Below are 25,412 nucleotides of genomic sequence, written 5' to 3' on the forward strand. Positions count from 1 at the left end.
CGGGGTCAATAACGTGAAAACTGTCACAATTACTTCCTGGATGAATCCCAGCAATAAAAGGAAACCAGTTGCGGCGCAAGGGTGCAATCTCCCTAAAATGTAAGGCATATTCTCTAAATCTTCTTTAAAAAGAATCAGATTTACCGGGTGATGTAAATAATTAGGAGTCTATCCAACAGGCCTACTGTTGTTGTTTTTTTTTAATACATTTTATGGCTCTGAAAAACGTATTTCAAGATTTATACTCAAAATCAGAATGTAAATAATAATAATAATTCTCATAATTTTATATATATATATATATATATATATATATATATATATATATATATATATATATATATAGTTTACAAACAAATAGAATTTAAATTGTAAATATTACTAATATTATTAATAAATAATATTATTAATAAATAAGTATTTATATCTATTTGTATTTATAGAATGCGTTAAAATATACAGATATTATTTTAAAAATATTATATTGCATAAATGTTCTCAATACGCATAGCATATAGTTTAACGAAATGTTAAACGCAGCAACAAAAAAAACTCTACTGTACAAAATCTACTGTACATAAAGATTTGAATCATAAAAGAGATGGCTCACCTTATTATGTTATGTTATCATTATTATTATTTGTTTTTATTTACATATGTATTTTTGCTTTGCTTTTAAAACAAGATAAAGTACAAAATACAGAAACACAGTACAAAACATGAGAAAACAGTGCTTGTAAATTTAAAGCAAGTCTGATATTAACCATAGATAAAGCAAAAGCACAAACAATGAAGTAATTATGTGAAGATTGTTATCTATATGAGTTGTTCATCATCTTCTATTTCAGATTTTTGAACTCTGCCCACTCATCAGGACATCACATGCATTCTCCTAAATATTACAGATAGGTATAACATTCATGGCTTGGCATCTGATTATTGTTGGACAGCACTAGCAAGACTGGAAACCACTCTGTTTCTCGTATATGTTATAGAGAGATTTATGAGTTATTGATTGATCATATCCTGCCTTTTAGACCTGAAAAGGGGATAACGAGCCGCTACAGCAAGTCTTCTGGAGCTGCTTCAGAATACAAAATGCGGTCTCATCATCTCAAAAGGTCTCTAATTTTGAAAGATGTCAAAAAGGTTACACATTTACGTCAACTCCATGAGTTATATGTGTCCATAACTCTTTGTTGAGGCTGGTTAATTGCTAAACTGTTCAAGAGTCCTCTCCTGCTGCGTTTTTAGGTTTAAAAAAAGTGTATTTAAGCTATTTCTTGAGTCATGCAACTATACATGTGGTTCAAAAGAACCATTTTACATCATAAAGACACTTTTGCAAAAGTTCAATGGATATTGAAGATCTTAACCATGTCAATAAAGATTTTTGCATGGACTAAATTTGTTAAGGATCAGTTGTTGTGTATTTATCCACAATTTAGGCAGTGGGGTAACAAATTATTTCAACTATATTTTTAAGATATATATGAATATTTTTATGTGTTAACAGATGTGGGTTTTATAAATCGTTTTGTTACAATCCTTGATCACAAAGCACATCTTGCTCGTGTCATATTTCACAAACCAGCCTACCTTTTCTTTAAATCTTGTGCATCCAGTCCATTAGGAGCTGGGCTTTACATTTGCAGTCAGGCTACAGCCACTGTTTAAATGATAAAAATGTAGATACAAAAACAAGCCTTACAGTTTGATCTATGATCATTTATCATTCAGTGAGTAAAATGTAAAAGCTGAGCTTTAGAAACATTAATAAGAAACAGACAACTGTTTTCATTGACTAAAAGCTGTTTAGCACTAAGATATTGGTTGATAAATGAAAAAAGCTAGAGCCAAATGCACCACCACTCCCCCCGTTTTTTTTCTGAAAAAGTAATGAAAAGGAGAGGAAGAAAATGTAATTATTATGTGGTGGCCAAATGTGCTTTTCTGAAATACAATACAGCCGTCACGTGCCACGTTCGCCTTAAATCTGAAAATGTTTGGATAAGTTAAGAAGTCATGCATTTCCAGAGAGAGGATTAAAAAGTAATGTAGCCTAAGGCAAAACTGGAGCTTCATTGTTTATTTTTTTGTTAAATATTCAAATCATTTAGGGCAAAAAAATATAGCCCACTAATATATTTTTCGCTTCGGGGTGCAGGTTTTTAAATCGCCTCTGCTTGTAAATATGAAATCGTAAGGGTCGTCGATTTAATGAATACGTTTGTTAGAAAATACGTTGCTTTTAAAATATTAAGCCGGTCCTCAGGCTTTCGCCGGGCACCCGTTTCAATAAACAGACAGGTCTGTGCATGTGACAGGTATATGAAATGAATTCGTTTGAATTAGCCTGACATCTGGTGACATCGTCAATCACGGGCTCGTGTCACGAGGAGAGGGGACTCGTGGGTCATCTCGTTTAAAGCGCATTTTAAATTACACCACTGACTGAATCGTGTGTGTGTGTGTGTGTGTGTGTGTGTGTGTGTGTGTGTGTGTGTGTGTGTCATCACATCAGAGCAGCTCGGTTCAGTGACACCTGGCTTTCAGGCGAGTCCGCTGCTTCGTTTGCTCCAGTGAATCACTTAAGAGATAATCAGGCTTCTCAAAGCAAACAGATGAAAAACGCTTATAGCCGGGATTGTTAAAATATGCGGTGCGTTTAAAAGCAATCGTCACGTTTAGAGAAACCGTGCGGCCGAAATCGCCTGTAATGACTTTTGATACTGGAACCGTCCATCGCAAGTAACCGTCCTCCGCAAATTCAGTTGATAAAAAAAGATCACGAGTCCCAGATGCGTTTGAAAGCAGCGCGATGGACATTTCAGCGCGCTGCCCATTTGTGCCATTATACGATCGAAAATATTTATTGCAATAAAAGAGACAGCGGAGGTCCGGTTAAATTGGCTTTTCATAATGAACACATTTACCATGGATAATTAATATATAAACTATTTCGATTTGTCACTGTGATATGTGTTCCACTTAATTGTGAAAGTAATTACCGGGCGAATGAACAGCTTTCGAGGAGAGTCCCCGTTTCAGGGCCCTCTATCTCTGGGCGCAATAACAATTTTACTCTCTCCTGATGTGATGAAAAAGAGCCATAAATCTCTCTGATCGCTGCAGGTCCGCGGCTTCATATTTCACCGCTGCTTTAATAGAAATATTCATGCGATCCCTTAATGAAATTAAAACCGAGAGGCGGACAAAGCGGCCTCAACGCGTGGCGTTTAAAGACGCGAGAGCGTTTGATTTGGGAAGAATGTTAGCGGACTTCAAACTTCAGAGGAATTCCAGGTAGACTAGAGCTAGGTTTATGGCAGCGCTGTAAATCGCATGCGATCGTTTTCGTTCTTCAGCGCTTGGTGAAAGCGCGTCTGGTTTGGCTCACGCTTCGCAGCACCGCGCGCTACAGCTATGCTGCGCGTGATGTTAATTAGCTGCGCGCGAGTCTTGGTGTTTTCTATTACAGAATTGGTCTCTGTATCATTACTGCACCCTGTTCTTCTTCTTCTTCTTTCTGCCCGTGACTTGTTGATTTCCCCTGAGCAAATAAACGCGTGCGAGCGGTCTCGGGAGGGTGGTTAGCTGATGAATTGAGGAAAACTAATCCGCTTTATTGGTAGACAGGTTAAGGGCAACAGAGTGTCAATAATTCTCTCTCTGACCTCTTCCTCCATTAGCTTAAAGAGGCTTATAAGAGGAGCAGACCCCACAACTAGACACAGACCCCACCACATCCCCATCCCTCCACGTGCAGCTGCTTGAAGAAACGAATAAAGTGGTCCAGCGTTCACTGCATGAAGACACTTGACAACCTTTAAGGCAGCCTATCGTTTTAACATGAGTCAAGATTAAGCAAACTAGGCTACATATCCGTTTCATTTGGACTAGCGTGCTTTAATCGTTCACCTGTATCTGTTTTGGTTATGCGACAGACTGTTTTCACACGGGTGTTTTAGTCACACAGTTTATCTATTTCATTTATTTTGGTAATATAATAAAATACAGAGTTGTTAAAATATGTCAACGTCTAGAATAGGCCACAGATCAAGTTATTTTTTTAATAGCGCAGTTAAGATTTTTTAAAATAGTTTATGTCCACGGCGCTGTCACGCGCAAAAGTTGTCAGTGTTTGTATCTCAGTAAGACAAAAATCAGATTGTAGCAGTTTTGTTTAGCCTAGACTATAGTCTATATTTAAAATGTCTTAAATTAAAATACTTTTTGTGAATTTTATCCTCCAGAGTACAATTCGGATATGGCGATATTTGTTAAGCCTGCGTAATACAGTTAGATCAAATATAGGGGTAAAGTGGATAGATTGTTTTTCACAAATGTCAGGTCGGTGCATTTTTGAAGGGGGGCAAGTGAAAAAAACACACGAGTTTAACACGGATATTATAAATGTAGCCTATACTTTGCAATTTGTTAAATGCACGCCTATTTATTTGTATATTTGACGTATTTTTTATTGGGCTAATAGTTTTTTTTTTCATTAATATTCGCTTCAGTAATAATTCTAACATTATAGTAATAATTATAGTAATAATTAGAGCTATAATCATCAAATAGACAAATGCCAGTTCTTGGCGGATGCCTTTCTCTCTGTTAAACGAATAGCACGTTATTTTTTACATGGATAAAAAAATATAGCCTGGTTTGGCAAGATGTTCTACGTCCGAGTAAACCGTACTTACCAATTTTAGCCAATCAGTCATCTTTGTTCATCTTAGTTCAATTGCCTATTTTTGCATCAGCATGTCGAAAGTTATTAAGGAATGAGATGAAAACGTTTCGGTCTTCTATGCATATCAGTGATCGCTTTTTAACAGCCTGCACTTTTCAGGATATAAAACAATTAGGCCATGCTTTGCTTCAAATAATGGACTTCTATCGCATATCTCCCTAAAGTGTGTGTGTGTGTGTGTGTGTGTGTGTGTGTGTGTGTGTGTGTAACTAGCCTATTTTGTAAAAAAAAAATTTTTTTAACTTTTTTCTCGTTTCTCAAACAATCCTTAACTTCCTCTAACGATACAAATCTGTATTTTTGAGGACTGCAATCACTGTCCAATCGGACATTCACAAGGATGACGCGCACGGCCAACCCACACCCTCTCGCGCGGCGCTTGACAAGTGGGCTTCTGGCGCGCGCACCTTGGCCGAGATCATAACTTTAAGGAGAGGACCGGTGACACTCGTGACAGCCCTTAAAGTCGCCGACGCCGCGTTAATCTGTTCGTGAGGAGGGCCAGATGGAGAAATCCAAAAACTTTCGCATCGACGCGCTCCTGGCCGTCGATCCACCAAAAGTGCAGACCTCGCCGCTGGCGCTGGTCACCTCCCTGCCCACCTCTTCAGTATCATCCTCCTCAGAAAGCGGCCAGGCGTCGGAGTTGAACGCGAGCTCCGACGCTCTTCGAACCGAGACTCCGTCGCCTCCCAGGATATCGTCTTGCGGCTTGATTCCCAAACCGGGTTTCTTGAACTCTCCTCATTCGGGCATGGTCGGACTACACCCTCAGAGCAGCCCCGGGATCCCCCCTCAGGCTCTCTACGGTCACCCAATGTACACTTACTCGGCGGCGGCGGCGCTGGGCCAGCACCCGGCTCTGTCCTACTCGTACCCGCACGGCTCGCACCATCACCACCCCGGTGACCCCCTCAAACTCACCGCCAGCTCCTTCCAGCTCGACCACTGGCTGAGGGTCTCCACTGCGGGCATGATGCTGCCTAAAATGGCAGATTTCAATGGTGAGTCACATTCGAAATGCATGTGGCTGAAGACATAACGCTGTTATTAGGCTATTATTATTATTATTATCAAAATTATTCTCATTTTTGTGGTCACCCTGATAGCTTTCTTAAAATCAAAGTTTTTATTCTGCATCCTTCCTTCAAGCATCACTCTTGAGACTTATATAGCAGAATAACGCTGTTTATTTTCAACGTGTAGCCTGCACTACTGACTGCTTTATTGTTATTATTAATAGTATTAAAAATAAATGTAATCAAACGTGTTCAGAGCAGCGGATCTATCAGTGGCCAGATCTAAAACGCGCGTGCAGGGTCAGTGAAGCTGTGAACGAGACTGAACGAGCTCTGTCTTTCAAAGAGGGGCTAAAATGGACAGATAATGGACAGAAGGAAAGTGGCGGACGAGTGTGAAAACCACAGCCTGCCAACTGTGTACACTGCAGACACTGTCTCTCTGTTCCGCTGCTCGTCTGCACATTTTCTCAAACCTCTCCCAAACAATTCAGATGGGGTGGAAATGTTAGCAGATGTACTGACAATGCCGTGGCACATTGAGGATAGGTGCGACTGGGAATTGCTTTTGAGAGGTTTTTTTTGTTTTTTTAGAATAAGAGATGTTGTTATTTCTTGCCGTGCCATTTACACGGTGTTAAAATCCAATGCGCGTATATAAGCTGATACACTGCTGTAACGCAATATTATAGGCTATTAAAATAATAATTATAAAAAAACATGACTAACCATTCCGCTGTTTATCAAACAGACCAAAAGTTTTCTGCTTTTGAGATGCAAAATGCTTGCCGTTCCAGTAGCCTGGGTTATTTAAGCATCAGTTTGTAGTTTTGGCGAAAAACTTAAAATGTATGAGTAGAAATGTGAAATATTTAAAAAAAAAAAAAAGGTTCTATTAAGGTATTTATTAAGGTACGCATTTTGGTTCTCGCTGGAATTTTTTTTTATTTTATTTTTAGATTATTAACTGTATAGTATATTTATTACACGCTGTACACAATATCCACGCTCGGTTTTTTTGTTCCGCAGGCCAGGCGCAGTCAAACCTGCTCGGGAAGTGCAGAAGACCGAGAACCGCCTTCACGAGCCAGCAGCTCCTTGAACTTGAGCACCAGTTTAAGCTCAATAAATATCTGTCGAGACCAAAACGGTTTGAAGTGGCCACATCACTGATGCTAACAGAGACGCAGGTAATCGGCTTTTTAACAATTATATTTACATTCACTTTTTAACTCTATATCAGGCCTGTAATAATAATAACACGTTTTGAATGTAAATGTTAAAATCAGTGAGGTCAGAAAATATTCGATCACCTAATATGATTAATAAACGAGACGCGTGTTGGTATTTCCAGGTGAAAATCTGGTTTCAGAACAGGCGCATGAAGTGGAAGCGCAGTAAAAAGGCGAAAGAGCAAGCCGCTCAGGAGGCCGAGAAACAAAAAGGTAAAGGAAGCCAGGACAAAATGGACGGACTGGAGAAGGACTACCAGAAGGCGGACTCGGTGAAAAGTAACAGAATACGGGACTTCAGGGACAGTGACGACGAAGAAGGAGACAATTACATGCTGAATTCATCTGATTGTTCCTCCGACGATGAACGAACCAACGCCAGCGATATCAGTCCACAGCCGTGAGACTGCGTTTCCAAAAAAAAAGAGACGCTTACGTGAGCGAAGTGTGTGATTTGCATGTGTTATCATGTCGCAGTAATTACGGAAATGCTGAGATGGACGCCCACGTGAGCGGTTTGTACGCTTACGAACGCGGACCTCTCATACTTCCTCTGAAGGGGAAGCCTGGTGTTACGGTCGCAGAGCATGTGGTAAAAAAAAATCATTACACCAAGCAAAATAGATTAGCAGTAATAATTCCCATCAGATGTTCCCATTTGATAACCACTGTGTTAGTTTCTGAACTGAAGTGGCGTCGTTTCATCTACACCAAGAACCACGTGCGTTTATTTTTATACAATGTATTTATAACGAAATAGCTTTTAAAATGCATGTAAATTATCGTTTAGGTTTATCAGTTACACTCTGTGAATAAAATTAATTTTTTCTAATTTTGGAGGGGGGCTTTTTTTTTCTCTCTCTCTCTCTCCCTCATTTGTCGACTTCGGATGTCCCGCTGCAAACGTGAGAGAAAGCTCGAGCAAGAAAAGGCCGTGTGTTGTCGGTGGCTCGGTCGGGTCATGGGAATCGCTGTTTATAGCGCTCTCGTATCCGTGCAAATGTGCGAGTAAGCATACTCGAATATGGAGAAACATTTCTCACCACCGCAGCAACGGGCGGCCCATAATGAACCTTTGAGACCAAGCCCATCCATCACCGGGGCACATCACACGAGCTATTTCAAGTCTCTTTTATATTTATGTTAGACTTTAAGCCGAGTGAAATTAGATTGACCTTCTCGCTGATTTTAGACACTTCGTGTTACATCTAGCCGGAAGTCTGTTTCTGTCAGAGTAATGATGAAAACGAGCGTGTGGCATTAGCTAAACCAGAGAAACCTGTACTTAGGAAGGACATGAAACGAAAATGATAAAGAAAGGAGGAGAGTGTGCTGGATTACTCCACAGCTAGACTATTTTAATGGTCTTTTCTGCAATCTAATCGAGGTCTATTTCGCATAAGTGCATTTCCTCCTTTATTAATAACGACATGCTTTATTGGGTAATAAACCCAGAGATCCATCTGGTCTTTGCCAAGGAGCTTCTTCGAATCAATTAGAGGACATTTAAATATAATCACTATCCACTCCTATCAGTCCAGGGCCGTGACAACTATCTACTCGGACGCTGAGTGTGATCTGAGACGTTCCTTGTTCTTCATGCACTGAGCAGCGGAAAATAATCAAAACACATTTAGCATAATAAGCTGCGGAACCCCTTTTAATCAGTCTAAAACAATTTACCAGTCCTGTTAAGCGACTGAGCGAATCGTGCAGAAACTAAAAATCACGGCTAATCTGTTAACCTTTGCTTTACTCTTGAATTCTAAAAGGCTAGCGGGGTAGTAATAGGTTAGAATGTTATAACAACTACTGCCATAAATATGAAAAAAGTTTAAATAAATGCAACACTAAATTTAATTACAGAATTGATCTGGCCTTAAAAAAGTAGTACATTTAGAAAAACAGTTCCTGATTTAACTAATGCCTAATTTACCCCATACCTGTACGTTTACCCAGCTGCACAAGTACAAAGAACTCGACCTTATCAGTGCTACCGCCAGCCTTTAATGATCGGGAAAGAAACCACACACAAGTGAGCAGGGTGGGACACTTACGTGAAGGCCTGGATGAGACGAGTGAAAGGTGAGACATAAATGCATCATAAACCCCGGATAAACCTGAGACTCCTGCACATGAAGACGTGAAAGATCAAGCCAACATTGAATTAAAAAACAAAACACTAAGTCCCATGGTCTTCGCATTAGGAACATGCGATATCCTCACAAACAGTGCTTTAACGGTGGCCTTATCAGTTGCAAGACAACTTTACTTCCTATTACCAGTTCAAACTGGGGTCAGCATCAACCTTCCTCTGGTCTCACGCGGACAGACAATGGCACACACTCTTTACAATCACCTGTGTTTATCTTAGTGGGCTGGACCCCCATTATACGCTTCTCTTCACATGTGGTGACAATGTTGTCTTTGTCAAAGGGTGTAAAAGCGGGGCATCTGTAGGTAACCAGCTTTGAAACTGTGAGAAAAAACCAGCCAGACTGTTGTGTCGTCGTTACAGGTTCTAATGTGACAGTCTGTGTGAGGTGACATTGAGGCACGCAATAAGGTTTAATCAATCAGATTTAATGAAACGGTTAGCTCTTTTGTTGTGGATCTGCGAGGGTGATGTTTCCGCTGCCTGACCCCTAGATGATGGTCACTCCATGATGTCGATGTTGCTAATGAATTAACAAAGGACATCAAATGTAACGGTAACCCTCTGCTATGTTATGCTAGTCGGTCACGTGACTCTTGTCCGGAGCACTGCTGCATGTGCAGATACTCCAGAGGACTGCAGTCAACCTACCTTTCAGAGAGCAACGCATCCTTGTGCTCTTTCTGAATGAGGTTCATACAGCATTGTTTATACGGTGTAAGACACTGATTATAAAAGTCAGAGGATGAATCGAAACTAAATGTGTGCATAAGAAATTAATGAGCAGGGAAAGAATTATGTTATTATCTTTTTCTGCTTGAGGCATGTTTTTGGCTTACAAAAAAAAAAAAATAAATAAAAAAAAATAATATATATATATATATATATATATATATATATATATATATATATATATATATATATATATATATACATATATATACATATTAATTAATCAGATTATGTGTGTTTGTGTATAAGAAGCAGGTCATTATGATTTTCTAGACACATTATAATAAAAACAAACATGTATAAGATCATTTAATTTTTTTTTTTTTAATTTCTAGTAAATAAAAGTTGAAATGTCATAGTATGTAATTCTTTAAAACAAACTTAAATTTATTTATAAACTTATAAATAAACATATTTTACGTTTTATTTTTACAGAATGCAGAATTAATACAAAAATGCAAGTCAGTGATCTGCATGTGTCGTAAGGTCTGCATACAGGTTTTGAATAGCAATTCTCACTTTTTGAGTCCGATGCATTATGCACACATTTCTTTGTGCAAGAGCTCTATAGCTTAATTTTGGCATCCCGGGCCTCCATGGCTCTGGCGGCGACCTCAGCTCTATCCTTGAGTACCTTGGCCTGCTCGGTTTCTTCAGTCTGGATGTTCCGAAGCAGAAAGTGGCTGATGAAAAGCTTCAAGCCTTCCCGAAGCATTCCCAGCTTGGGGATTCCAGAGATCCTGGCACACAATGGTAGACACGAAGGCAGATATTGACACACTAGGCCAGACTGAAGCAATTTTACATGATCTGAGGAACATTTACACATACAGTACATAATATCTACTAATATTCATTTTTAGTGAATAAAATACTTACCTGCCAAATATATTCACAAGATCTTCTGGCTCAGTTTCCTTAAGAATTTTTGTGAGAACCTGCTTCAAAAATTTGACTTTGGGTTTATCCAGCTCCCCAAACTCAATCGCCTTAGAAAAAGAAGAGAACAGGCAGAAAACTAAGCTACCATTCGTTAACACATTTGTAACTGATTAATAAAAGAGATGAAGAGCGTCACACGTATATACTACAACATTACATAATCCACAAATGCATTTTAGTATGGCTTCTTGGAGAGGAATGGGCTTTAGCAAATATTACCTTAAGAATGGAAAGAGACAGACACTTCCTGTGTAGAAGATGAGTGACCAGCAGGACCAGGTTACTGAAGGACCGGCTGGAAAGATTTGCCAGGTCTTTGAACTTGTCCCACAGACTGAACTGCATAGTCATCTAACAAAAACAAAAGAATAGCAGAGAGGGTTAACATTTACAAAATGGATTATCACTCACCTATAGAAAACATTTACAAGCTACTGGGTTTTATACGCTACAGTGTCAGATATAAATTAAAGTACATTATTCATAGATTTGCTAGATATTATAAAGCTTATAGTTGATAGAGTAATATTAAATCATAATATCAACAGCAATTTTAGCTAACTGAACCACTGGATCAAAGTATAGAAAATGTTCTTAACAAGTTAAACATACAAGGAACACAGAGAGCAGTAAAAGCAGTGACAAGCACACAGCGAGAGCTAGGAGTCACTGCTGGTTCACTCTACCTGGAACCGCCGGTCATGGGAGCAAAACTTCTCTGCCAGAACCGCATAGAACCTATTGAACATTTTCTCTTGCAGGCAGCAGTCCATCAAAACATGAACAATTTCCCGCTCTTGCTGGTCCTTCAATCCTAACCTGAGAAGACATCAATCCACCGTAATCCATAATGGTTTATGAAAAATATTTTTAAATATACATATGTTTGTAATGCATGTGAGGAAAAAAGATATGTCTGTTAGAAAGACAATGTTTAAAAACACATTGTGTAATTAAAATGTTTTTTTTTTTTTTTTTTTCAGAAGATATGAAAAATTGTTGCTAAAAGAAGCATTTTCCTACTAATGAGGCAAAGTTATTTCAATTTCGCACAAGTAGGTCTGTAAGTTTCATATTTCAGATTGATTTTGGGATTACATGGCACCGATTAAAACCTAATATGCAATTAAATGCGTCAACTGCTAAGGATCCCAGTAGGACAACATGCCCCATGAACACGTCGCTGAAAAAGTGCTGACAAACCTTAAAAGTTTCTCAAAGGCATCTAAATAGTCTTCACTTGACATAAGCACACAGAAAATGTTCCTCCTGATGTCAGTGTTCATTCTTTGTTTACGTGCAAGCTCCAACATCTTTGCACTGTACTGAAAATTCATAAAGAGAAACAAAGATAATCAATGGCAATTTCTTACTGGTCCATTAAACATGCCTAAATGGAGAGATCTTATACATAGAAACTACAGAACTGCATTTTGTATACTTTTTCCTCATTTAAAAATAGTATTTATTAATAACATTTATAAACAGGCAATAATAAATAAATGTCTTTTCTTTTTTCACGTACTTGTTCCCCTTTGGCGGATGGGGTAGTCGTCTTGTTTTCTTGGTCATCGATCATGGGTGCTCCACTCCAGGAAGATCCTACGATCCACCAACGGCCAACACGCTCCGCTTCCAGAAGATTGTCTAGCGAGACTCTCAGCTTCATGTCACTTCCACTGGCGCTGTTGTGAATCTGTTAAGGATGTTATGTTTAGTGCATGAGAAACAAGGTGACCAAATGAAAACACAGACCAACGTGACTACACTAAACTATGGAGATGGCCTGACCCCTAGTGGACGCAGCGAGAAGTACATTTATCATTAATAAATACCAAATATTTATTTTTTTACCATTATTGCTTAGTGTTGATAATACAGACAAACATCAGCTGCTGTAAGTCCACCTAATGAAGTAATGCAAATCAGTCATTTTCTCACCAAAGTCCTTTGCAGTTTTCTTAAATTCTCCAGAGGTTCAGGGTCATAACCTGGAATCTTCCTCATGTCATTGTTCTTTAGCGCCAGCATAGTCTCCAACATAAACCGAATCTGAAAATCAAGCCAACACAACAAACGTCTGCACTTGAGAATAACTAAAGACCTCATTTAGGATTCACCTCAGCCATCCTCCTTTATAATTTGCTTTGGATTAATGAGTAAAAGATCAAAAACAAATATAATATGACTATTCCTGAGCACCAGAAGACAGCCTCTTCACACGACAAAAGGTGTCTTACCCTCGTTTGGTCGTGAAAACGCTCTCCTTCAGCGCCGGCTTTCCGCTGAGCCTCAGAGATCAGCTCCTTAAGAGCTAGCGGATCATCCTTTCTGAGAGCGAAGCCAACGTTCTTCAGCACCAGCAGAACCAGTTCTACGTCCTTCGCGCTGAATCGTGTCACCAGCTTCTTCAGAATGTCAAACACCAGGAGAGCATGGACCACGTGGAAGTTGTAGAGGTGGGCGAGCATGGACACCAAGTTGTCACATTCTTTGTCCGTAGCGTCAAGCTGACTGTAGGTTTTATCAAACCGACGGACTACAGTCTCCAGAAAATGAGCTCCAACCTCGGGGGAAAACAAGCAAGAAATTAGCAAGCATCAAGCAAAAAGAGATTTTTATAACAGTATGCCACTGAAGGCAACATATTGCCATGATGACAAGTTTAATGTGAAGTAAAACATTAGATACCTCCAGGCCAACACTATAGTGAAGGACACTGACAAGAAGGATGTGCTCCATTAAAAGCCTGGAAGAGAGAGTGAGTGTTAATACTAATAATTTACAAGTATTTATTAGTGTGTTGTTTTAAGGTCATATTTAATTTCTTGAGTGAGAACTTTTTAAACTTTAATCAGCCAGGATACAGCAAGACAAACTTTGAGTTGTTGAGTATGATTTCACTTTAGTTAGTAAGTGATTTGTAAGTTATGTTATGATGCTCGAAAACTAAACTAAGGAGTACAAAAAAAAGGTTCTTACAGGGTTTGCGAGATCACCAATCCTGACGTTTTAAAATTGTTTACATATTTCTGAGGGAGAGGCTCCACACGATCAGGAGGTCAACAGACCGTTTTGACAAAATCTGAATCTGTGCCCTGCACAACTTGTGAACTCAGGCTGGCCGAAAACCTGGCTCTGACTTTCAGCAACTAGTGTTTACATGTCCATCGTCCAGACTGCAGGGGCCTGTACCACTGGGCCAGATTAGTTTCGGTTTAGTTCTCACTGAGTTTTAGGTACCATGAAAGTGGCTTGGCTTTTAGTTGCGTTCACTGCCACAGTAGCTTACACTCCCGGCTAACCTACTCTGGGACAGGTTATGTTCTGGGTAGGAGATCTCAAACTGAAACTGGACTAATCAGAGCAAGGCGACACGTGTCTGACGCCCCAGATCTGGGCAAAATTTGTCTGAATGGTTTGAAGGTCTGAGCAGATGTGGGTGGAATGCTCTAGGGTCTAACGTCTCAAAAGAAGAAGAATATTAAGTTACCAGCGAGCTCATTTTCTCAAATCAACGTAAATTAAATCCTAAAACGATTATCGAAAAGTAGGTTATTCAATGAAGTCGTTATTGAAAGGAAAGGGCGACCTTTCGGGCATGAGAGCAGGTGTGACGCAGGCAGCCAGCAGAACGTCAGTGAGCGTTTCGTTCATGTCTTTCCTGCTGGTGCTCATGTACAGCTCTTCCAGCTGACCGCTGATGGATGCCATGTTGGGCTGACTCAATCTGACGAACAAAGAACAGGGTTAGCACCCTGGAAGAATTTCACATGGACTGCCAAAGACAAAACAGAGCTTCTTCAAATCACGCATTTATGTAGCCCATCCCTTTCATGGCGTCTTACCTGTTCATCAGACCTTTCACAGTGCGCCTCAGTTTCTCCAGCTCAGCTCTGCGTTTGCTGTCCATGGTTTCTCGTAAGTGAGGGGGAACATATTTACCTGCTGCGGTAGGACTCTGTAAAAAGACCCCACACATTTTAGCTTCAAATCATGAACTGACATAACGACACTGAATAATGGAACTATTAATTATGAATAGTTCATTTAGTTTCTTTCATTACTGATGAACTATTAAACAACGCTATTAAAATGTTATCAATGCTGAACTAAATTGAGCTGAATGACACTACTGTCTTTGGTCGAAAATTTTATTTAACCGATTTCTTTTGTAACTGTTAATTTTTCTTTATTAATGTGAAGCTGCTTTGTGACAATTTGTAAGCGTGGTATAAACAAATGTAAGTAGAGCATTAGGGAGTTACACCTGAGTAATAATAAAATATAATATCCAGATTTAGAAGGACATACAGGCTCCTGGCTTTCAGGTGTTTCATGTTCAGAGTCAGCTTCCTCCCCATCATCACTTTCCTCTGATGCATCGGCCTCTTCCTCTTCTCCTTCTCCTTCCACCTCATCTTCTATCTGGTTGTCATCTTCTACATCTTCCTCTTCTCCCGTCTGTGCATCCTCATCCCCTCCGTCTCTCTCCTCTTCACCCTCACTCTCTTCCTGGTTCTCATCATCTGTCATCTGCCCGTCGCTGTCCTCGTCCAGCTCATCAAAGTCACCCTTAGCTCCATCGAGGTCCATTTCTTCATCACTCTCATACAGCCCCGTGGCAGACGCCCCAGGCTCAAGAATCCCTAAAATGTAATCGAGCCCATCGTTGGTGAACGACAGGGGCAGACTACTTTTGTTCTTTCTTTTATTCATCCCAAGGCGTTTCTCCAACCTCTTTATTTCTTTGTCTTCTTCGATATTGGCCTCTAACAGAGACCGCTTTCTGCCCTCGTTCAGACTAGACTTCTTTCTTTGTTTTGGCAGGTCTTCGGAGAAGCGCACTTTCCTTTTTGTGGTCCCTTCTTCGTTATTAACAGTGTCTTTACCTGCCTCCTGCTGTTTCTGAGCGGTCTTTTTAAGGTTCCCGGTGGTCTTCAGGGCCGGTTCCTGTGTCTTTTCGGGGGTTTCTGGAGCGGGCTCCTCGCTGGGGCTCTGCAGGGACGGACCCATGTGGTGGCACTTCTTTTTGGCTTTCTTTAACTTACGTTTCTCTTTGCGCAGCTCTTTCCTGCTTTTCCTCTTTACGAATAATCCTCTTTGGTCCGTTTCATTTTCACCGAAGCCGCCTTTGCTCTTCACGAAGTCTTTAACCGAATCCTTAAACTTCTGCAGTTTGTCCCTGTTTGCTTGCTTTTCAGCTTTCCCTCTGCCCTTGCGCTGCGCCTTTGCCTTCATTTCATTAGTGAGGTATATCTAGCTGTGCAGATAATATTTATTTATTGGTTACGTGTTTATCGCGAATTGTCCCGTGAAAGTGATCAGAAAAAACAACACATGTAGAAGCCGGAGGCCGCCATTGATGTCACTTCTTCGTTAGAGGTTACTCCAGTAGAGAAAAGAAAGTTGAGTGGCTTTATCGCCATCTACTGAGTTGGACATAAAAACGTTATGTTTTTAATATATAATATATATCGTGAAGTGACCATAACCAGTGTCAGGGAACTGGGAACATGCAAATGCAATACTATAATTAAAATATAGATTTTTTTAAAACCTCTGCGGTACTTTAAAATATATTAGGTATATATAGGGGGGACCAGATGACAAAAAAAAAGAATAAATCACCATTAAAATAAAATGAATATATAATTATCAGTAGCTGATGCACGTTGCAGTTCTTATAGTTCAAAAAAAGTACAAAAATAGGAATACTATGTATCAATAAATTATGGATTAATTATTTCTATTTTCTGTAAATGTGTAGGTACTGAATGTAATCCATACATTAACGGTTGCCCAATGATTATTTTAATTATTTTTAAAATATTTTAATAATACTTTATCTATTCTACTTAATTTCTAGTAATCTGAACTCTACTTAATTTTCGGAATGTGACTATATAATCCAGATTACATGTAATTAGTTACATAAGCAAAAAGGATATTTTTAAAGGCCTATTATATGTTTGGCAAAGTGTTCTGTTATGTATAACGTTACGTCAGGTAATGTCAGGGGACCTGCCCAAAACAACGCTGAACAAATTTAAAATTATGTAAATCTAACAAATCTTAATCCAAAGTGTACTTCATCCTCAGCGACAGCACACCTGTGTGTCGCGTCTTGTGTCGCCGAATGATGACGCGGTGTATTTTGACTGTGTTTTGGTGGTTTATTTGGCGCTGAGACGCGACCGCTGTCAGTCAGTCGAGCTCTGCTCTGTTTATCTCACAGAGACGCCTTTTCTCGCAGCGAATGGAATCGCCACAAAAATGCGTTGCTAATGAATGTGTTTCTGCAATATGAAGAATGGAAGAAGACGATGTGACGATTAGAGAGCAGAATTTCCACAGCCAAGTGCGCGAGTACATTGTGAGTACAGAGAGAGACTCATTAGAGTTCAGCGTTCCTCACTTCAGCTCGCATCTAGACTCGTTTACCTGCCTTTCTTAAACGAAAAAGACGAATGGGTTTGCAATAATTGAAATGTATCATAATTCGGCGGTAGAAACTGTAGTGAGCATGAGTGAGGTTCGTTAGGCTAGTTGGCTAGCTAGCATGTTAGCTTGTCGTTAGTTACAGCGTTGAGCTAATTAATCCCTTTCCGCGGCACTTTTGATGCACAGTTGTTGTGTATGTAATCGTGCACGATGCTCTTTGGCTGTTATGTTTTCGTGACATATTTGTAAATCTCTAGACGAATTAGAGCAGACGCAACATTCGCTGACCGTTATGTGGTGTTTAGATCAGTTGAGTAATCATAACGGTTCTCCACCGACAGCTTGTTTACTGTTGTTGGTGCACACATAAGCATTGCAGATTTGCAGTGTTTATTTTGGGTGACAGGATGTAATGTGTCTCTCCTTCCTGCGTAGGCAACCCCGTTCTTATGTGTCATAGATGAATAGGTTGCATGATCTGCAAGTGATTATATGTCACGAATTAATCTGTCAGTGCTAACTGGCGGGTCTGACCGCACGCATTTCGTAGCATTGGCTTGTGAGAACAACCAAAACAATCTTTAGTGTTGTTTATATCAATCTTATCCGCTGTCTGCCTTCAAAATGAATATCTGGGTTGAACCGAATGAATTTGCGGTCAGCGTTGTACTTGAAGCACATTTGGAATAACCAAGAAAGTGTTTCTGTAGTGTAGAGAGTAAAGCAATGAAAATAATTAATAAACAAGAGGAATTCATCTCATTGGTTCATTCCTAACTCTTTAAGTTTAGTGTGGATGTAGAAATGTGTAGTGTAATTCAGAGAGTTTAATTTGTGTGTGTGTGAGTGTGTAGAAGTGAGATAGCTCTTATCAGCTTCATACAATGTAAGATAGTCTAATGAAAGTCTGTGCCGTGCAGCGATATCTGTTTTTCTCGCTCTATCTAATCTTTACAAATTTGGGGCTTTTACCAAACAAAGAATCCTAATTTTGCAAAGCTGTTTAGCTCACAGTCAGAATTCAGAATTGAGTCAGTCATTATGCTTTACTTATTATACATGGATTTTCAGATTGGTGGTTGTTTGTGCTTAGATCTCTGTTGCCGCTTAATAGGGTCTGAGTGGTTATTAATGCAGGATTTAATAATAAGAATGGCCTAATGGCTCGGAGCCATCCTCACGTTATGAGAGTTATAATCGTCTTGTAGGCATCAGTTAGAATGGTTTAAAAAATAATAAAAGAATGCATAAAGCTTCGCATCGTATGCTGTTTAATTGCACAAGTGTTTTTGATGATCTATAGCTTTCACAGAGTAACATCCTGTGAACTTTCTTGCTGTTAAATATTTACTGATTAGCCATGTGTAACATTAAATATAAATGTAAAAAAAGTTTTTTTAGTTCTTCCGGTGGAGCACACACAACGTCTGTGCTTTGCTCTGCAGTGTTGAGCATATTATTTACTCTTCGGTAGAATTTATTTGTGATTTCCAAAGCTACCTGCGGTACTAGTTTCTTCTAATCTGATAATCTGAAGACCTCGTATTGACAGATTCTTCACCCTGTTGCAGGTTTATTTTCATGGTGGAGCGCGGTTGCATTCATGCAATGCAGAACTCTGTTAGTGCTCTGTAGTTCTGTGAGGTTACCAGCAAGGTGTAATATGAGCAAATGTTCAAGCATGAACGGCATGTTTACATATGCACATCCATCAGTCCGCCCTCTTAAAATACACTCCTGGACACTCTCTGCTGATTCACGCCGTATAACATTGCAGAATACTAATCAGCATATTATTTATGATTAAAACAGAGGTGCTTTACTTCATCTCAGTTTTGACTATTACTGCTTATAAATACAAGCAAGACTTAAGTTTGGAATCACTGATTTTTTTTTTAAACACAGGGCACAAAATCTTACTTGAGTTGAATTGAGTTGAAAAAGGTATGAATAAAAAGTTTCCAACGTAAAAAAGACATTGCATAGCAAAAGTATTTAAAAACTCGTTTGTGCGTTTCTAGGTCTGCTTCCTCCTGTTTGCAGTGCTGTACATTGTGTCGTACTGCATCATCTCACGCTACAAGAGAAAAAGCGGTAAGTAGTTCTGTTTCTGATCAAACGTATTCATTATCCAACTCCATAACACAAGGCGCTGCCACCTCCAACCTCCCTTACACAAACCGTTACGAGGACAAATTTAGTTCCTGATCAGGTCATGAACTCTCATTTAAAAGTAGCGTAACTAACGTCAGCTAACCCCTGTGGAGAGCGTCGATCGCAGGTGAAAGTAGGTTGCTCTTAAGCCTCCTGTGTCTATAAAGGTACAGCTGAGCTGCTGTTGTGAAGCATGACTTTAAAGCTCTGTGGCCTCATGTGGGGGCTTTTTCAACACTGAATATTCAGCTACTGCAATTTATGTAATTAGTTCGGATTGATCTTATTCTGTCCTTTCTATTCATCCTTCTCTTACCCTTTCTTTTCTTTGACTCTTGACAGCCACCATCTGGCCAGTTTATTGTAAAGGTTTATTCACGCGTTTGTGATTTATGGTTGACCAGTATTGTTTTTTTTCCAGTAGCTTTCAGTTTAATGAAGAGAGAGATCATGCTTTAGACTTATTAAACCATCTGTCACGTTTCCGTGTCCTCTAGTCTATCGGTTTACAAATTCAGTTTGTTACAAATTCACAGTAAAGAACTGGATTACAGTAAAACAGAGATTGTCAGAGCATCACGGCGCTGTGCGGCAGGAATATAATCTGTCAAAAACAAAACGACTTTGAATCTGTGTCTGCTTTATTGTGTGATTTTTATGTTGTTCTCTTATGCCAACAGATGACCAGGAAGATGAAGATGCCATCGTCAACAGAATATCGTGAGTTGTTTGATATTGACCATATCAAGCATGATAACAAGTGTATTTTTTATAGTGCATTTAATGTAATTGTTGACATACTTTTCACTAACTCTCTTACTTTGTTTCTGCTTTTTTCTCAGTATGTACCTGTGCACATTCACTCTGGCAGTGTCTGGAGGAGCTGTCCTTCTCCTACCATTTTCTATAATCAGCAATGAGATCCTGCTCTCCCTACCAAAAAACTACTACATACAATGGCTCAATGGATCACTCATTCATGGTCAGTATCGCACCTTTTTGAATTGGATTCTATATGTGTTACTTCCATAAAGCTTTACCCTAATGTCTGTAGCTGACATTCAGACCGTTGTAGAAATGAACGCTGCCCTTTGTTACTTTTCACCTAAATTAACAAGTTTAATTTTGTGTGTTTCATAGAAAGTGTTTATTAAAGCAATTTATACAGTACTTTGTTTTGGTGCTGAGGCCATACTTCTCCCATTTATAATGATACAATACAATACAATACAGCTCAATATAGCTGTAGTATTTTTCTCCTCAGCTTCAGTCATGGCCACAAGGTGGTGTCATGTGTCTATTTTTTTTGTCTGTGTTTCTCCGTTAACCTAACATTTCCAGAGCGGTTTTTGGGTTAGAATGTTTGGGGGAGTTTAAAAAAAAAAAAAAAAAAAAAAAAAGTCTGTGAGTTTGATTCTTGAACTTTTTTTAATTGAAAGTTTTGGAGGACAAAAATGTGTAATTGATTTTAATATGGAAAACCTACTAAAACTTTAATCAAGTTAGATTAAATGTGTGTTAAACAAGGGATGGGAGGGTTTGTTTTTTAATAGTTTTTTTTTAGGTTAAGGTTGAATAAACTGATTTCTCTTACTTCAGGCCTGTGGAACCTCGTGTCCCTTTTTTCAAATCTCTGTCTCTTTGTGCTGATGCCTTTTGCCTACTTCTTCCTGGAGTCTGAGGGCTTCGCCGGTTCAAAAAAGGTATGTGGTTATGTGTGTTTTCTGCAAGCTTGAGACTTTGTCTATAGAACACATAAGATGCTAAAGGCATTTTCTTTTTACACATTTGTACAACCCAATACTCAGAAGTATGTGCACTTACTCACCCTCACTTGGCCAAACACGTGCACACACACACACACACGGTTTTATGTGTGACCCTTTTGATTTCAGCCACTCCCCCGCCCTAAAAAGATAAAAGTTCAAAAGCAGAGCGCCCTTAATTCTACAGCTCATTGAACCATATGTCATTAGTCACTCAAACAAGGGTTGTCACCGGTGCTCATAGAGACCGTAAAGCAGCAAACACACGGCGTCACAATAGAGCGTGCGGATGAAAATGAAAGGGTGGGAGGGAATGCATCAAGTTGCCCTCTGTCTTACTCTCATCACAGTTTGAAGTCGCTCCTGGTTTATGTCCCTTCTGGCAAAGCCACATAAAGATTAGTTGCTACTGTAGTTTATGTGGGCTGCGCTCATTTGTACGGGAGCGAGGCGCACTGCTTAGTTTTGTCTCGTTTGCACCATGACTGTTTCTGGCCATTGATCAACCAGAAACGCTGGCGAGAGGGAAGCACTGCTTTATGTTGGCCTACACGTCTTAGAATGACCGGCGTAACGTATGTGTGTGTGTGCGTGTGCAGAGAAAGAGAGGAAACGATCAGAAACTGCCACTTGTATGAAAGCCCCCTGCTGATACAGGGAAGGGTTAAGTCGTCAACCGTAGAAGCCCATAAAAGCAAGATTTCATGTTTTCTTTTTAAGTATAAAGTCAAATGGCCTGCTTGTGCCAGCCTGCATGTTAGATGGTTAAATTGGGACATGTATATGGCAAATTACATTCAGTAACTGGAGGAAATGAAACTGGGTAGTTTGTTAAAAGCTTGTGAGAGCTGTAGCTGGTGCGGTTTATGGGCCAGTGTTTGTATTAGTACTTCATCAAATGTAATAAACAAAACCAAAAATCTATGGGGAAGGAAAGCGTGTGACTGGATTGCTTTCTCTCCCTCTTTCTGACTCTCTCTAGAATTCATTGGAATAATAAAATGTTTTATGTTTTTTAAGAAAGCCTCCTATTCTCACCAAGGCTGCATTTATTTGACCAAGAATACAATAAAACATCAATACTGTCAAATGATTACAATTTAAATAAATGTTCATTGTTTGAGTATATTTTAAATGTAAAACATTCTTGTGTTTGCAACGCTGAAAATTCATCACCATTACTCCAGTCTTCAGTGTCACATGATTCTTCAGAAATCATTCTAATTATGCTGATTTGGAGCTTAAGGAATATTTCTCATTATCAATGTTGCTGCTTAATAATTTTGTGGAAAGCATGATACAGTACCATTTAAAAGGTTGAAGGAGAATGTATAAGCATAAGGTTTATGATTTCTGTATGAAAAAGCATAACAGTAACTTAAAAAAATAGTCCTTCAAAAATCATTCTTATATGCTGATTTGGTGCTCAAGAAATATTTCTCACAGTTTGCAAAAAAATGTGAAGCACTTTTCAAGTACTGAACCGGACGCCTCAGTTTTGCTTTTGCAATGTTGATAATAAAGCATATTAAATCATGAATAATTTCTGAAGTGAAAATTTAGCTTTGCTATCACTGGAATAGTTTTTATTTTAAAATATATTCATATAGATAACATTTTATTTGTTTCTTTTTTTGCATTTTAAGAATTCTTCACAATATTTCTGTTTTTACAGTCTTTTTGGATGAATAAAGCACAAGACGTAAAAAAAAAAAAAATTAAAGATCCTACAAATCTTGTTTATTTTATTTAGATTATGTATACCTTTTAATTTTACACACAAAGCTTGTACGGTTTCTCTGCATAGCCGTCTCTCTGTGTGTGTGTGTGTGTGTGTGTGTGTGTCTCATGGTGGGCACCTAAGTTGAGGTCCTCATGGGTGCAAAAGCTTACAGAATTGTTTTTTTGTTTGTTTGTTTGTTTTTTAGAGCATTTTTTTGTGTAGCCTGCGCCTGTACTTCTGATTTTGTCCAACAGATGGCAAGATTATGATTTCAGTAAGAAAGAGCCTGAAGTGCCAGTGTAACATTAAAAAAATGTATTAAGAAGGTCCTTATGGCCTCCTAATACTGTACAATGCAGGTGGAGATAGCACTACTAATATCTATTGGTTATTATCACAGAGTGCAAATGGACATCACCTAACTGATTCCTTAGGAATGACATGAACCTCGAACATGCTAAAAATGTGTGTGTGTGTGTGTGTGTGAGTGTGAGCGTCTGACAGTCTCTTGCTTTGTAGTCTGTCCACAATAGGGCTGATATTTATTTTTGAGATGTGATTCTGGCTCCCAGGCTTTGCTTGCTAAGGCCATGACACTGCGTATTTACTTTGCCTGCGCCCCATTCTATACCCGTTTCTATGACAACATATGAGTTTCTCTATTTTGACGGGAAAAGGCGCAACACTGGATTGGATAATAGCCTCCATAGTCAAGCCTTAGAAAGCGTGAATGTTTTTATGTATTGAGATGTTCTTGCGAGGTTTACTTCAATGCAAATGAATATGTGCTGTGCACCGCTCACTAGCTCAGCACTGCGACGTACTACAGGGACTTATTAGTTTGACTACTCCACTGGATGTGTTTAAGTACTTTTCAAAATTATTGCCTGTTTGCTTTTTCTATTTCTTTCGGAATCATTTCTTATTTTTATCACTCTTTTAAACATTTTCTTGACTTTTAACATCCTGCTGTTTGTGTTCTTGACAAACCCCAGATTAGTTCAGAAGCCGTTCTCAAAGGTCTTATTTGTTAGACACCTCATGCTAACAAGAAAAAGATGGTGACACTGTAGGAAGAGGGATAAAAAGAAAATGAAACACACCCACAAACTTCAAAAGTACTGAAGTGCCTTCCTTAAGTCATATATCCTGTTTTTTCGTCATTTTGACGGGCTTCTAACGTATTAGTCAGAATGGCACATCAATGGCTTGTGTGTGTGTGTGTGTGCGTTGATACACAGTGATTCATGTCCCCTGTGTGTTCTGCGCTCTGTTTTGTGTCTCTGACACTGCTTTCAGTGTAGCAGGCCTAAAAAGAAGGTAATGACTACTGTTCATGCTAGGCCTTTATTGATGAGAGTCAGTTCGAGGAGAGGAAATCATTGTGGACAAGGGAAACGCACTCTTTTCTGTTGTTTGGTGTACCAGATAAGAGATTTGAATTATGTTCAACTCACGTTCTGCTTTCCTTCATCAGACTGACATGCACTAAACATTAAAAACGTTTAAAGGCTGTTTCTTTATTATGTTCTATTTTTAGTTGTCATGCAGACATTGATTTGGAGAATGTGACCCTGACGCTGTCTGAGGGTGTGTAAGGTCAGGGAGAGCCTAATGAAGTGAATCAGACCAATGAAACGTGAATAAATGCAAACGTTCACTTTTCCATCGATTATATCTCCCTTTGTCTCCCTCACACGTAAATACATGATATTAGCAGCTGTCTGATTAGAGTATACTGCAGTGTGTGTGTGTGTGTGTGTGTGTGTGTGTGTGTGTGTGTGAAAGTAAGAGAGAGAGTGAGTGTGTGTGTGTGTGAGAGAATGGACTAGATGCTGAATATTTTAGAGTTACTATATTAAGCAGTGCTCACATTTAGATGGGCAAGAGAAGAAGAGCTCAAGCCATCTCTGGCTTTTCTGCCACGTCTCTTTCTCTACGTCTTGGCTATACATCTCTCTTTTCTTGGCTACATTGGGGTTTTTTTTGGCTTCCAAATACTTTGAGAGGTCTGTGCTAGTTACTTCAGCAAAATAGCTTTGTGACACCTTTTGCATGTTTTGTTTTTCTGTTGTTGTCTCTGTAGATTTTTAGTGTTATTTATGGACACAGATTCTTGAATGTGCTAATTCAGTCTAAATATTAGCGTTTCAAAGTCCACTGAGGGCAGACTGATATGAGGCAGATGTTGTTCATTACGAAGTCACTTGGAGGTGCTCTAGATTCTCTTAATATCAAGAAGAGCTATTAAATACTGCACGTATACAAAGTGCCTAATGGACAGAGACAGACATGTTTAGAGGAATCAGGCATTGGAGACTGACTTCAAAGTGTGTGGAAGGAACAGGTGAAGCAAAATAATGTCCGTGGTCAGATGGGTATTTTTTTCGATTAGTCTACATATTGCTTGTAATTGTTGTCCATGCTTGTAGATCAGTTTTTGACTTCTGTCTACTTTCATTGTGATTGGTGGATGTTTACGATGT

The 25,412-nt window shown here is 39.2% G+C and overlaps 3 protein-coding genes and 1 long non-coding RNA gene across 5 annotated transcripts in view; 3 read left to right on the forward strand and 1 right to left on the reverse strand.

Moving 5' to 3' along the window:
* The first annotated feature begins 4 nt into the window (after positions 1-4).
* On the forward strand, positions 5-1,359 carry LOC122348743. The gene is made up of 3 exons (XR_006251367.1): positions 5-99; positions 849-909; positions 1,038-1,359. It is a non-coding gene; the product is annotated as an uncharacterized LOC122348743 (long non-coding RNA).
* A 3,834-nt stretch (positions 1,360-5,193) lies between these two features.
* On the forward strand, positions 5,194-7,810 carry mnx1 (motor neuron and pancreas homeobox 1). The gene is made up of 3 exons (XM_043245502.1): positions 5,194-5,763; positions 6,808-6,968; positions 7,133-7,810. Exons 1-3 carry the CDS (start codon positions 5,265-5,267, stop codon positions 7,412-7,414), a joined length of 942 nt encoding a protein of 313 aa, XP_043101437.1. The 5' UTR covers positions 5,194-5,264; the 3' UTR covers positions 7,415-7,810.
* Positions 7,811-8,644: 834 nt separating this feature from the next.
* Positions 8,645-16,236, reverse strand: nom1 (nucleolar protein with MIF4G domain 1). Of its 2 annotated transcripts, XR_006251478.1 has the most exons (13): positions 15,154-16,236; positions 14,688-14,800; positions 14,432-14,569; positions 13,531-13,588; positions 13,080-13,406; positions 12,781-12,891; positions 12,365-12,535; positions 12,043-12,164; positions 11,526-11,658; positions 11,059-11,190; positions 10,777-10,886; positions 10,399-10,637; positions 8,645-10,002 (listed from the first exon to the last, which is right to left on the reverse strand). XR_006251478.1 is itself a non-coding variant. In XM_043245802.1 (12 exons), exons 1-12 carry the CDS (start codon positions 16,078-16,080, stop codon positions 10,463-10,465), a joined length of 2,517 nt encoding a protein of 838 aa, XP_043101737.1. In that variant the 5' UTR covers positions 16,081-16,236; the 3' UTR covers positions 10,198-10,462. The 2 variants fall into 2 exon arrangements, 1 of the variants encoding a protein (XP_043101737.1); XM_043245802.1 differs by lacking the exon at positions 8,645-10,002 and having other exon boundaries at positions 10,198-10,637.
* Positions 16,237-16,997: 761 nt separating this feature from the next.
* lmbr1 (limb development membrane protein 1) overlaps positions 16,998-25,412 on the forward strand; it is a 28,691-nt gene continuing 20,276 nt past the window's right edge. Inside the window, exons 1-5 of the mRNA XM_043244040.1 lie at positions 16,998-17,215; positions 19,305-19,377; positions 20,118-20,157; positions 20,280-20,419; positions 21,037-21,140. Coding sequence (XP_043099975.1) covers positions 17,153-17,215; positions 19,305-19,377; positions 20,118-20,157; positions 20,280-20,419; positions 21,037-21,140 — 420 coding nt within the window. The 5' untranslated portion in view covers positions 16,998-17,152. The remainder of the gene's footprint in view (positions 17,216-19,304; positions 19,378-20,117; positions 20,158-20,279; positions 20,420-21,036; positions 21,141-25,412) is intronic.

Source organism: Puntigrus tetrazona, chromosome 7 (genome assembly GCF_018831695.1).
Source record: "Puntigrus tetrazona isolate hp1 chromosome 7, ASM1883169v1, whole genome shotgun sequence".
Taxonomy (NCBI): domain Eukaryota; kingdom Metazoa; phylum Chordata; class Actinopteri; order Cypriniformes; family Cyprinidae; genus Puntigrus; species Puntigrus tetrazona.